This window comes from Oryctolagus cuniculus, chromosome 1 (assembly GCF_051225735.1).
Source record: "Oryctolagus cuniculus isolate XC-2025 breed Fujian yellow rabbit chromosome 1, ASM5122573v1, whole genome shotgun sequence".
Classification (NCBI taxonomy): domain Eukaryota; kingdom Metazoa; phylum Chordata; class Mammalia; order Lagomorpha; family Leporidae; genus Oryctolagus; species Oryctolagus cuniculus.
In genome coordinates this window covers 33,517,074-33,530,178 of record NC_142867.1, presented here as the reverse complement: position 1 = coordinate 33,530,178, position 13,105 = coordinate 33,517,074, and the positions used below count along the sequence as shown (strand labels likewise).

The following is a 13,105-nucleotide window of genomic DNA, read 5'->3' as shown; positions in this document are numbered from 1 at the left end:
GCGCGGGCGAGCGAAATGAATCTGTTCCGCTGACCCCGCGCTGACTCCGAGCTGTAAATCAGGGGCCTGCGCACCAACTTTCATTAATTACTCCGAGCCAGCGAAAGGGCCTGCGCTTTCCATAGGGAGAGTAATTACCGAGTAACGTTATCTGTCTGGGGCTGCACCACCCGACACCCTCGGCTAAGCGGTGAGGGGGAGAGGAGGGGGCACTCCCCTGCGCCCCCTCCCCCACCGCCTCCGACCACCTGGGGCTCCCAGGGACCGGCGCTGACCACTGCTTCGGTGGTCAGCTACCTTGCTCTACGGAACAGAAAACGGATTTCTTTTTGGAAGTGTTTGATACCGTGTCTCCTTTTCCCTCCACGGCAGCATTAGGGGCCCTCTGCCTCAGTTTCCCTGCCGAGAAATCCAGGGCAACATCTTCCCCGAGAGTGAGATAAGAAATAAGGCGGCTCGGTTGGAATACGTCGCTTATGATTATCGTTATTAAATCGCTTTAAACATTTCCCCCGCCAGGTTATATTGGAAGCTGTGGCCGCCTCTGCGGACAACGCATCCTCTGGCTAAAGATAAGCTCTGAACCCAAAAGGCGCTGGTTCCTGAGATCCACGCGGAGTGGCAAACGGAAGAGCAGCCGGATGCGGACATCCGCTCCCGCAGGGCCATCACCAGTTCCTTCGAGGGTCTCCAAACCCCACGGAATTCTCGGGCGTGAAGTGCGGGAAATGGAACCCAGGCCCCCTACTCTTGCCCGGGTAGGATCAAGGGTTAGCAACAAGTGTCCCCGAAGTCCGGCAAGACGGAGCAACGAAGCCGTTACCACCGCAACAAACACGCAGCCACCACCGCCGCAGAAGACGCGCGTCCACCCGCAACTCGGGAACAAGGGAAGCTCAACCGGACTGTGCAGTGTCAGGGGGCGGGAGCTGGGGGGCGGGAGCAGCCGGTAATTGCTCGCGCCGTACCAGTCGGGCGCTAAGTCTCACGCACCTTCTGCGTGACCCCACGGGGCTTCCACTTCTGGCCTGCCAAGTAGTCCGAGATAGCCTCCGTCCCGTTAGCTCCTAGTCGTGGGTGAGCACGCTGGGGCCCCCAGGGGCTTCCTTCTGGGGTCGGAGGCTTAGCCCTGTGTAAGGCCTAACAATCAGTTTACAAACGAAATTTGGCTGCGGGCAACCAACATTGCCCAGTGGGTTAGTCGAATTTCTAAAATACCATTTAAAAAAGAAAAAAAGGGGAGAATAAATAGAAGTGACCCAAAAAAATCCTAGACAAACCCTTCTCCATTTCTGAGCCGATGAGCAGGCAGTGACCAGGGGCACCGCACGGTTCCGGGAGACTGGCGCCGCAATCGTCAGCACGCAGCGAGCGCTGTGGTTTCCGTGGCGGCTCCCGCGCTGGCTGCGTTGGCTCCGCGCCCCAAAACTCTGGCCCAGGGATGTCTGTGCCTACCCGCCCCCTCCCGGACAGGACACGCAGGCCTCTGTAGGTAGGAGCTGTCCTCGAACCCCTCCCTTGGGTCTCCCGAGACAGGTGGTGATGAAAGCGCCTGCTGAACGGGTAAGGGCTCTTTTAATTAGAAGCTTATCAGACGCCGGACTGATTAGAGAACGCCATCCCTGGGTCCCGCGCTAGGCCTGTAGCGGAGGGGGCGGAGGCGGAGGACCTGGAGGCGAGGCGGGGGGATGTGGGGGTGGGTTGGCAGCTGCGGGCGGGAAGGAGCCCTGTGTTCAAAGGCTCCTTGCACAGGCCTTGGAACACGAAGCCCTAGCGGCCAAGGTAGCGCCTTTCCCACGGTTTCTCCGGGTCCGGGAGGGGAGCACAACCTTGACCGCGCAGAGAGGCAAGACAAGCTCTGAGCCTTCCTCCCCCGCCCGCGGCTGCGGAGGAGCCCGGGAATCCCGGGGAAGCGAGGGATGGGATGGGATGGGCAGCAGGCTCTGCCCGGAAGGTGCTGAGAAGTCTGAAAACCACGACTTTGCAGCTGCAGTGGAATCTGAGAAAATCTGTCCGCCAAGGAAATCCCTTGTCCCAAGTGAGGGGAGGGTGTTGGGAGAGGGCTGCTTTTGGCCCTCAGAGGACACTGGTCTCTCCACCTGACCCAAAGGTGGCCTGTGATCCCGAGGCCTGGTCTGCTAGGGCTCTGCAGGCCAATGGGCTTAGGGGATCAGCAAAAGTCTGGCAAGCAAGCTCTCACCCCTTCCTGAAAAGCCAGCATTCAGTCTGGGGCTACCTCAGGCCTCACCCTACTTATGCCCTAGCAAACCTCAGCCAGGCAGAGGAAACCCTTTTCTACAGTGGGGCCAAGATCCCTGGAGGAGGAGGTAGACCCAGCCTGGAGTGCTCTGAGTCAGAGCCCAGCTCTGCCACAAACGGAGACCTCTTGCAACCCTCATCTCTTGGAGCCTCCATTCCCTCATCCAAAAACAAAGGTCTCCTTAAGTGTCAGGCTGTGAGCTTCTCACAAAGGTTTTAGAGACCATTAATTGTCTTACCATTCAGTCCCCAGTGCCTGGCACTGAGTAGGCATTTGATGTCTGCTAAATTAATATTTACAGTGGGATGCCAGTTGTATTTCAGAAGCAGAGGGTGAGGAGAATGAACAGGCTTGTGAAGCTTTGTGGGGAAGGGGGAGATGTGTGAGTGGGCATCAGCGATTGTCCCTGTCTTGGGCCATGCCTGGACTGCCCTGCCCGAGGATAGGTATCCAAAGACAGCCTCCATTTCTGGCCCCTGGCGTTTGGCCTTGGCAAGTTATGACCATTCTCTGGAACAGCCCTTGAGTCCCCTAGCCCCAAGCATTGGGCCAAGTCCTGCTTTCTAAGGGAGCTGCAAGAACCCAGGGAAATCAAAAGAATACATGTGGACTCTGGAGGCACTAAGGGCCTTCCCTTTTTGGCCATTCAGATAGGCTCACATCTCACTGCAGCTCTCAGCTGCCAAGGGACCCCCAAGGGCTGGGCCTGCTCAACCCATTTCTGTTTTGTTTGGGAGAGAAAAATCTAAGCTGGCAGACTTGGGGCCATCTCCCCATCTGGCTTTCCCCCTGGGAAGGATAGGCAGATGCAGTTACCTGTTCATTCTGGTCTCCCACTCCTACTCTTGAAGCCTGTCCACTGGAAGGGCCTTATAACTGTCCCCAGGAGTGCAGTGTCCACTGGTTGAGAACCTCACCTCTGCCCCTACATGTAGGTGGAATTGATGGAATCTAAGCACCTGCCCACCAGGAGACTGGACACTGGGGCCCCAACCAAAGCCAGAGAACCCAGGTTTCAAGATTCGCAGGGCAGAACTGAGACTCAAAACGGAGATAAAGGTGCGGCAGTCTTTGGTTCCCCCGGGGTCTTGGATAGGAAGCTTCTAGGGTCTCTCCAGATAACACAAGTCCACCCACGGACTTGTGTCACACACCTGCCGGGCGGCGGCGCGTCTGGAACCCTGGGCTGTTAAGGTACGCTACTCTGTCCTGGACGGAGAGCCCCGCGCTGGGAGAAGTCAGACTGCCACTTCTCTCCCCGACACCTCTGAGGGCAGACCCAACCTCCAATTGTCCATCTCAACTCTCCTCTGACAGAGGGGGAAACTGAGACCTGGAGATTCCATAAAGGTTAACAGCAGCCTACAGTAAGAGGTGGAGCGCCCCGAGAACATGAGTCTCTGAGAGCCACAGTAAGTGCTTCCAACAGCCCTTGCGTTCCAAAAACTTCATTCCCGAGAGGCGGAGAGGGGCCCTGGGGTCTGCCTAAGGTTCCTCCGTGGGACCCGGTTCCCAGATTTCTCTGGAGGAAACTGCATGGTTTCGGTTTTGCCACGGCTTCGGCTGGGCCAAGGGCTCCTGGGTGGTCGGGAGAGCCACGCAGACCCTCTTTCAGAAGACGCAGGTGAGAGCGAGAAGAGCCAACCTCTTCTTCCGTGCCTCAGGGTACTTCGTGCCTCCTGGTACTTCGGGAACACGGTGCACAACAGTGCTCCTCCTACCCCACTCATTCTAGAACCATCCCAGTCCTGGGCCTGGGCGAGGTGGTGATCCAGGAAAAGCGTCCGCCATTGCGTTTCCTAAAACATCCCATCAACCCGAACCGGTTTAAGGTTCTCAACAGCAGAGACATGCAAGGAGAATAAACGAAGGGCCCGGACCACAGGCGCTCGTTCTAAAGGAGTCTGCGCTGGTCGGGACCAAACGTCACGCGCGCGGACGCCCGCGCGGGTATAAGAGAATCACCGGCCGACGTCGCTCGGGGGGAATCGACTGAAGACGGCGAACAAGCCTGCCTTGTCCTAACGCATCAGGTTGCAAACTCTCTCCCTGGTTTACATTACGAGGAGGCGCGCCAAGGGCATCTGCTCCGGCCTTAAATGCCTGCGGTAGCATTTGGAATCGGGTAAGCTGGGTTCCTGTCCGTGGCTGGAGCCTCGCGTGGCCGCTGCCTGAGCGAAACCTGAGAGACCGCCTAAGGCGCGCACTCTCCACCAGCACAGGCGCGGCTCAGGCAAGCCACCTGGTCACTGCCCCACGGTTCTTCCTGGGTGCCAGTGTGTGCCAGCACCGTATTAATACCTGGGGAGCTCCTGGACATTTTGGCGCGGCGGGGCGGGGAGGCAGGCCCGGGATGCTCACCCGCGCTGCTCCCAACCTGACCCCACCATCTACACACGTCTAAAAAGTGCAATGCCTAGTGATAATTTGGAGGCGCCAAAAGCAGGGGAAAAAAAAAAAAACAACTCGTGGCCCGAGGCCTGGCCGCACTCTGTACCCTTCCCCTTGTTCCATTCCCGTGAGGGGAGGATTCGCGGGGCCCCAGGCGGACTCCCGGCTCATGCGAACCGCTAGGCTCCCCGCTCTGCCGCGCTGTGGAGAATGTCGGGAGCCTCTACTGGCGTGCGCTCCCCCGCTCCCTGGCCAACGCTTCCGCCACCCGCACGGCCATAGCGGAGGCTGCGGGGCCAGAGCTGAGATCCGGGACGGGGGAGGGGAGAGGAGAGGCCACGCGCGGCGACAGCTCCGGCGCCGCCGCCTCGCGCTCCCCCGCCGACTCACCCTGGTTGCGAATAGCTGGCTGGCTCTCGAGGCAGCTGGGCAGGTATGGTGCGTTGGGGAACATCCTGGCCTGGCCAGAGGAGGCCTGGCTGGGCGGAGGAGGGCCGAAGGGCCCGTAGCGGCAGGCTCCCGCTGTGCCGGTGAACTGGCCCGAGAAGTGGACCGTGAAGGCGCTCAGGCACTGCTCCTCGTGCGGCTCCGCGCCGCCCCAGCTCGGCTCCTGTTTGATGAAGGAGTGAGGCGGCGGCGGCGGCGGCGGGGGTGGCGGCGGAGCGGGCGGCGGCGCGGGGCCGCCCAGCGAACCGTAAGCCGAGGCGCCCGGGGGCGCGAAATCCAGCACCGGCGCCCACTGCGCGGCGCCGCTCACTGGCAGGGTGCAGCCGCCGCCGCCGCCCAGCGAGGGGACGGCCGGCAGCAGCGCATTCAGGTCCCGCACGTCGGAGCCCATCTGCTGCAGCTCAACCGCGGACGCCCCGCGGCCTCTCCGGCCCTGCGGACGCTCGGCGCTGGACTCGGCCGCACCTAACTTGGCCCAGATGCCGCCCGGGCCCCGAACTCCCGGCTGCTCGGGCTGCTGAAGGCACGCGGGCCCCGAGCAGAGCGCGTGCTGAGATGCCGGCTCCGGGGCACACGTGGAATCCGGCTCCTGCGGCGGGAGGAAGTCCAGGATCGCGGCGAGGAGGCGGCAGGGCCCCGGATCCTGGGCTGCCGTCCCGGCTCTGGGTGGCTGGGTGGGTGGGTGCGTGAGTGGGAGGTAGGGCGGGAAGGGGGGAGCCGACAGGCGGTCGGCTTGCGGAGAGCCCCCGGGTGTGGGCGCTGCCTTGAACTCCTTACCCCAGCTGCCTGGCTGCCCCCAGCTTCCCAAAGCTCAAATAAGAGGGGCCGGCGGCGGGGGAGGAGGAGGAGCCTGGAGGCTCGGCCGCTCCATTCACACCGCAGCCCTAGCCGCGCTGGTCAGCGCGCACAGCTCCTTGGGGGCGCCCTCGCCGCGGGGGCGGGGGGGGGCGGGCCTGAGGGAGCGTCCCTCGCCGAGACACCCTCCTCTCCCACCCGCCACGCGCTCTCAGCAGGCCTGTGTGGCGCAGCCCTCCCCCCACCGCCCCATCCTAGCTTTCAGGAGTGTGGGCGCCTCAAGGCCGCGGGCGAGTCCCTCCAGGTAAGCCGTGTGACCCCCTCTGCATCCTTGGAGCTGGGTGGTTCATCCTAGAGGGCGGGCTGGAGGGAGGAGCAGGTGGGATCCAAGAGGGCGGGAACTGAAGGGGAGCGAAGAAAGAGGCGGATACCCTGGGTATTTGCGCCCGCGACTTCGGCTCTTGCTTTACGAGCCGTCGAGTTGGGATGATGTCCGTAATCCTCGGGTCACTGGGGTGGGGGCGGCCCCTTTGTGGATTCCGGGGGTCGAGACCCAGGGCAAAAGCGCCCCAGCTGGGCATCAGTTACGCTAAGCGGGGCGTGTTGGATCGTCTGGGCGTGGGTTAGTTGGTAAGGTCTGAGAGGGGGGCGGTTGCCGCCTACCTAAAACTGCTGCCAGCGGCCCGTATTTTCCTTTTCTCCCAAGGAGTATCCAGTTGTGCGGTTAAGCCGGGAAAAGCGAGGCTAGTTTGGGAGGAAAGAGAACCCTTGGGGAAAACACCCGGAGCCTGCCTATACTCTGGCCGGAGCATCCCGGCGCCCAGTTGAGGGAGAAAGAGGAATGGAAATGGGGAGGGTTCGGATGCGATGCTTGCGGAGAGAGGTTGGCTCCTGAGGCCGCTCTGCCAGGCACTGCCTCTGCTTCTGGTCAGCAAAGCGATGGACACGAGGCCCAGGACGCAGCGGGACAGGGAGAGCCTGCCTCGGCTCTACGTTGCGCGGCAGTGTTCGCACCGTGGGGGGCTCCGAGCGCGTGGCTTCGCCAATTAGACTCCTCCCTCCACTTAGGCGCTGTCCCGGAGCCCCGCGCGCTAGAGCAGGTGTTGGGGAGTTGGTTTTGTTTTGTGAGTTCTTCCAAAGTAGTGAAGATCTATCGGGAACCAGCGTATGGGTAAGGAGAAGGGCCTGGAGCCCGAAGCGGGGAGCGCCTCAGCGGCGCACAGACACGCAGAGCGCCAGGAGGCAGCGGCGATGGCGCAGCCTGGGACTGCCAGGCGCGCGGGGCAGGAAGCAGCCGGTTGCTGAGAGGCCTCGCGCGGGAGGCCGGGGCTGGGGCCCGCGGCTCCAGCGGCGCCTAAGTGAAGCGACCATGGAGGTCGTCGCAGTTGGTCAAAGAAGCCGAGTGCTCCGGTCGCCTAGACCCGTTCCACATTTCTTAGACTTCGGTTTTACCCTGCGTTGTGTGGACGCAGCCTCGGTCAGCTCCGCCCGCTCAGGACTGCTGGACACAGTTTCCTTCCCTTGGGGGTCGCGCACCGAGAAGGTGCAGGAGACACCGTGGGTGAGGGTCGGCGGCGCGAGCTCGCTGCTTGCTCCCCTGACACCTTGGCTGTCGCGCACACCTCCCGGCGCCGCGTTGGTGCTGCACTTCGCTTCGCCTCTACTCAGCAGCTTTTAAAAAATGAAAAAAGAAATAAAAGGCCCTTGAGGACGGCTCCTTTCCCCTTACTCTTTCCTCCCACTCCTCTCCCGCACGTCCCAGCCCTAAACCTGTAGTGGGCTGCGGGCTGCGCACTGGGCACGTGCGTTTGATCTTTGTGGCCCGGGAGCCCAAACTACTTGCAGCCGCGTTACCCCTGTGAGGGCGATGACCTCTCTTCCTGTGTCGCCACCCCACCTTCTGTTTCTACCTCGAAGTCGTTTTTCCTAACTATAGGACTCGAGCACTAAGGGAAGAGGATCCGCTTAGGAGAAGCCAAACGAAAACACCGGAATTCTTCCTCTTTTACTCTTCTTTGCATGTTTTTTAGGGAGAGGGTTCTCTGGAGGGAGATTGGGTGGAATGTGGGTTTTTGTAGTTGTAAATCCCAGGTAGGTCAAGGGCACTTGTATGTTTGTTTAAGAAAATGCGTTTTTGCCTACACGTGGAGTGCAGTAGGGTGCAGGGGTGGGTGGGAGGGAGGACAGAAGCCAAGCACATTGAGGGGTCTGCTCCGATACCATTTTTCTCAGAATCCTTGATGGGGAGCAGCGGAACAGCAAGGGTACGATCTGCTTTCAACCTCCGGGTGCCTCCAGCCCCTAATGCTGAGTGTCTAGAGCCACACGCAGTCTGGGGGCCCAACCCGAGGCCTCTGGACGCGCCCCCTCCCCACCACCACGCAGCCCCCAGCGCAGGAACACCTATGCCAGTCCTTGGGAACTCGCAAACCTCTCCCTCCCCTGGGTAACGTTCTCTGCGGTGACCCAAGCAGCCGCGTCCGCTACGCTGGCCTGGGCGCCCCGAGCTGGCCGGTGGAGCAGACACCCTGGCGGCCCAGGAGGTCGAGGCAGATGGGCGCCCTCCTGCACATCCTTCAACTGGAGGCCGCTGGTGGTCCCCGGTAATTGAAGACTTTCAAGAACCGTGTATGCTCTCTTCCCTCACCACCTTCCTACCCCGGCCAGCGCGGAGAGCTGTGACAGAGAGGACCAGGGTTTGAATGACCACTTGGCACAACCGAAGATTCAGAGAAGGAAACCGGGGCCGAGGAAGAGGAGGGAAAGACGGGCGGTGGAGCACAGTGGTTAAGAATAAGGGATTGCGCGGGTCTCAGCTCCGCCAGGTAACTGAGCCGTGTGACCCTCGGAAGATGTCTGTGGCCTGATCTCTCAGCTTGTTTCCTTACTGGTCAAGCGATGCCAGCGCCTGCCTCGTGGAGTTGTATAGATTCGAAGGGAGAATAGTGTCAGCTCACGCCTACAATAAACTAAGGTTTTTACTACTTTTATTGCCCTAGAACACTTAGCAAGTTCGTGGCAAAGCCAAGACGAAGCCTGGTCTTTCAAAGCCCACTTCGTCCAGGGACAGCTTTAACCTCCACCCCCTGCGTCTCTAGAGCCAACCGCAAGGGGAGGAGTGGAGGGACACCAGGTGGCTTTGCTACCGTGATAAAAAGCTCATGCGTGGAAGGTGTGTAATGACTGCAAGATCAAACAAACAACGAAAACAGAAAACAGCGGCTGGGTAGGAGAGGGCGGTAAGGACCTGTGACTCCGGCTTTCCACCCTGGCGCTGTCGACTGCTCGCGTCGAAGAGCGGAGCAAGGCGCTGCAGCCCGAACCCCGGGGGGACCAGCGCGCACGCCCCAGCCGCGCTCCTGGTGTCACTGCGCGGCCGCCAACAACCGAATCAACACACCCAAGCGCTGCGATCTGCCAAGGGCTAAGGCCGAAGACCGCGGTGAAGAGTGGCTTGACCTCCTGGCTGCTGGGCGCCCGGGAGGAACCGGCGCTGGATTAGCGCCTCTCCCCTGGGGCCGGCTCCGGGAGCCCAGCGCGCGGGACTCAGCCCGAAGTCGGCTCGTTCCGACCCCGCCGACCCCAGCCAGCAATCTGCCGCCCTCTTCCTGGCCAGGACCGCTAGGCAAGGGCTCAGCATAGTTCCCAAGCCAGTGCTGGAGGTAGAAATTCCAGTTTAAATTTGTTTGAATTAAAAAAAAAAGGGGGGGCAGGGGAGGGGATTATCTCGGTCTTTTTGACAAACCCCATGTAGGATTCAAACTGCCCTCCCTGGCCCGTTTGGGGGGCCCGAACCGTTGAGTACTGCCAGGTAGGCGGTGCAAAAACTTGCTCCTCTTCCAGCTCGCAGTGCCAGGGGCTGCCCCGGTTACCGCTGTGTTCCGATGCCACCCCGAGATGGTCCCCGGGAGTCCCCGGTGAAAGGATTCCGCAGCGCTGCCTCTATTGTACCGTAAATCTTTTTAAATTCTGGAACTAATTATATAGAGGATATGTCTCAATTTGTTCTGCATTAATGCCACGGTGAGGATGGCGGCCAGGCGGTGGCCAGAGCAGATACGAGGCCCATGAAATTGATGAACTGAGAGTTGCTTCCAGTCCTGAGCGCACCATCTGGAATTCCAGTCTGAGGTTACAATTGGAACTCCTGACCCCAGATTCAACTTTGCAAACAACAGGGGAAAAACGGGGAAAAGAAAAAAATCCTGAGAGGGAGGGGAAAAAAAAAACACAGAAAAGAAAAAGAAAAACAAGTTATTCTGCACCTGTAAAAAAAAAAAACAACAATCACACAATCTTAAAATTTTTCCTTAGAAAATTTTTTCCAACTATTTCTTTTGTGTTTTTTTTTAACCTATAAAAGATAATAGAATATCTTTTATGGACTGGATTTTTATCTCATCCCTCTGCCTCTCAAAGGCACTCAGTTTAATAGTTGCCTATTATTTCTCAGCGTTGGATTTAATTAATAGGACCAAAATGTTCCACAGTGAATTCGTTTGCTAAACATTCTGTCACTTCTGTGATTTCTGCCTTTGAGAAATTGCTTCATTACAGAAATCTATCTGGATCTAGAAACTCACTCCCTCCCAACTTTTTTTGACTGCTATTCTAGTTTACCTGCAGTCTGAGATTTTGTGTTGTAATTTTGTGTTCTAAATCTGTTGGGCCAATTTCTTCCTTCCTTCTTTCTTTAGTAACACGCTGCTGCTTTCTTTTCCTCTCATTTTGACCCCTTGAAGAAAAGGAAGGACCAGGCAGTACTGGGGAATCTGTTAAATTTATTAGCATAAATGCTTAGACAAAACGAGGTATAAATCATTCAGCTGTATTAAGCCATAAAGTATCCCAATGAAGTCAGTCCCCTGCCGGCGTCCTGGTGTATAAATGTTCATATAAAACAAGGTATCGGTATTATCTTTCAGACTGAATATATGTTGTAAAAATATCCAAATGTTGAGTTAGGAATATGGGAGGAGGCAGCAGGGCAGAGGGGGATATCCTTGGGTGCAGCCTGTTAACATTATGATGGCTCAAAAAGTATCACGAAGAAGGAAAATCCCAACACTTTGCCTTTGGAGGTTCCATAAGATTTTTGGGGGGTTAACTTACCTGTTAATTAGAAAGGCTATATTTGATGGGGCACAAAGGAGTAAGGGAAAAAGGCTAATAGAAGGCAGAAGACATTGCTTTCTGTAGAATGCATTCTTTTTTTCCCAAAGATCCATTTAGCGTCACAAAGTCAAGTCAGCAGAGGCACTGACTCTTAGTACAGATAACAGATTAGCCATTAGTGAAGAGCCACCTGGGCCTCTGTCTGGGAACCCGGATATGCAGCTGGCCGGCAGGAGAAGGATGTGTGTTCACTGGCGGTGGATGGGAGGCGAGGGCTGGGGGAGTGAGGAAGGGGAATGGACAGAATTCCTGGCCAAGGTTTACCAAGACAAAAATCAGACAAAACGTGGAAGGAGCACACGCTCCTAAAGCTCCTAAGCATGGCTCTATGTAAATTTTGGCAAATCAGCCAGTCTGTGCCTTTTAGGAATGATTGTTCTTAAGCTTGCTTGCTTCTTTTTAAAATCAAACTGTCACCAGAAAAAGGGAACCGTTCTCCCCAACCACCACCTTTCCCCCACGCCCCCAGCAGAGACATATTCATGATTCCAACACCACTCATTCCCACAGTATGCAGCAATAACCATTTGGTACCTGCTGGGTGCCAGGCAATGCAGCAATAGCTGGGGATACAGCATAATGTGCCAGCTCTGCCTTGCTCTCCAGGAGCAGAAAGGCCAGACACATTTCCAAGGAAGGAAATGTGATGCTTGCAGATAGTAATACCTGCTGTAAAGCACCCAGGGTGCTGCTGGGCTACAGGTTGGCTGAGATGGGGGGTGGGGGCATGACATCTGGCTCTCACCTCTTCACTTACTACCCATAGTCCATGTTTCAGCCCTTTGAGTCAGTATCCCACCCAACTGTCCAGAGGTAGGAAGGGTTTGAAGTGCGTGTTCTGGGGAACTCTGTGTCTGTAAGACTGGAGTATGTGGACTGGCAAGGCAGGTGTTTATAGACAGAGTAGGGTTAAGATCATTGCTACAGAGTCTCTGAAAGGCAACTGATCCCTGAAAAACACACTGTTCTCTTCCTGAAGGAAACACACAGAAAAAACAATAGCAGCTACTCATGTGAGAATAGCTTGGGTAAGGCATGAAAATTTCTTAGCCTCTAAGAAACCCTCAATAAATGATGGCTAGCATCTATACAGATGCAGGTTCTATGCTTTTGCCTTGCTCACAGAGAACTGATGAGTTCTAGGTATAACACCAATACTAGCCATCTTCAGAAGGTTTGTGGAAAATGTACATTATGCAAAAACTATGCCTAGATTTCAAAAATTTTTTTGCACAAAAAATTTATTTTTTAACTTCATTTTTCATGAACTTTTTAAAGGACTCACAATGCACAAAATAGCAATCTTTGTTCTTGTTGAATCGGTGAGAAGGGCAGGTTTGTCAGAGAAGCTGATCTTGAATGGGTCTGTTGCCATTTGAAGGAAATTGAAATCATTTTGCCCTAAACCAAGACCCTAAAACAGGAAATATGTAGCTTTTGCTTCAAAGTCAAGTTTAGAATTTTTTCTTTTCACTATTGAAGGCTGTAGTGAACATGAGCTTGAAAAGCTTAAGGTTCCGTTTTGTGTTGTTTTGTTATTAACAGCTGCATGTCAGATGGTGCGCCTGATCCAGAATAAAGAATCCTGGGCCAGGTATAAAAACACCTGGGTTCAGGTCCTATCTGTGCCTGTGATGGTAGAGAAATAAAGCTCTATGTGTTTTAGTACCTTTATCTGTAAAATGGGGAGGATAAAAAAATGACATAGAGCACCCAGAAGTGATTTGAAAACCTGTAAAGTGCTGGGCAGTGCTGAGAACCATCAGGCCCCTGTTACATGTGAGCACGTGGAAAGCAAAGCATCCACTGAGAGCTTGGGGCACATGGGTAGCCCTCACTTGTAATGGCATACTGTCTGTCTTGTAGAGAAGACTGTGTATGTAAACTTTCCGAACGATACCCAACAGGGAGTGCATGCCATCGTTACTGTCACTTGACCCTCCTCTGGTCGTCTTCAGGGGCCAGAGTGAGCCTTACAATGTGAACACTGACCGCTTCTTACTACACAGGGGCAGAATCACACAAAGTGCAGAGTTC

General features: G+C 56.4%; 1 protein-coding gene and 1 long non-coding RNA gene across 10 annotated transcripts in view; one reads left to right on the top strand and one right to left on the bottom strand.

Moving 5' to 3' along the window:
• The window catches only part of WT1 (WT1 transcription factor), a 47,941-nt gene extending 42,032 nt beyond the window's left edge, over positions 1-5,909 (bottom strand). The window contains exon 1 of one of the 7 annotated variants that reach the window (XM_070071870.2): positions 5,042-5,909. In XM_070071870.2, the coding sequence (XP_069927971.1) occupies positions 5,042-5,489 (448 nt within the window). In that variant the 5' untranslated portion in view covers positions 5,490-5,909. Of the gene's footprint in view, positions 1-1,280; positions 1,546-5,041 lie in introns of those variants that run through there. The other 6 variants (XM_070071864.2, XM_070071860.2, XM_070071866.2 and 3 more) reach the window with 6 other exon arrangements.
• A 12-nt stretch (positions 5,910-5,921) lies between these two features.
• Positions 5,922-13,105, top strand: part of LOC149128351 (uncharacterized) — a 44,292-nt gene continuing 37,108 nt past the window's right edge. For 2 of the 3 annotated variants that reach the window (XR_016217925.1, XR_016217922.1), the window contains exon 1: positions 5,946-6,197. This is a non-coding gene — a long non-coding RNA (uncharacterized LOC149128351). Of the gene's footprint in view, positions 6,198-13,105 lie in introns of all 3 variants that reach the window. The other variant, XR_016217926.1, reaches the window with a different exon arrangement.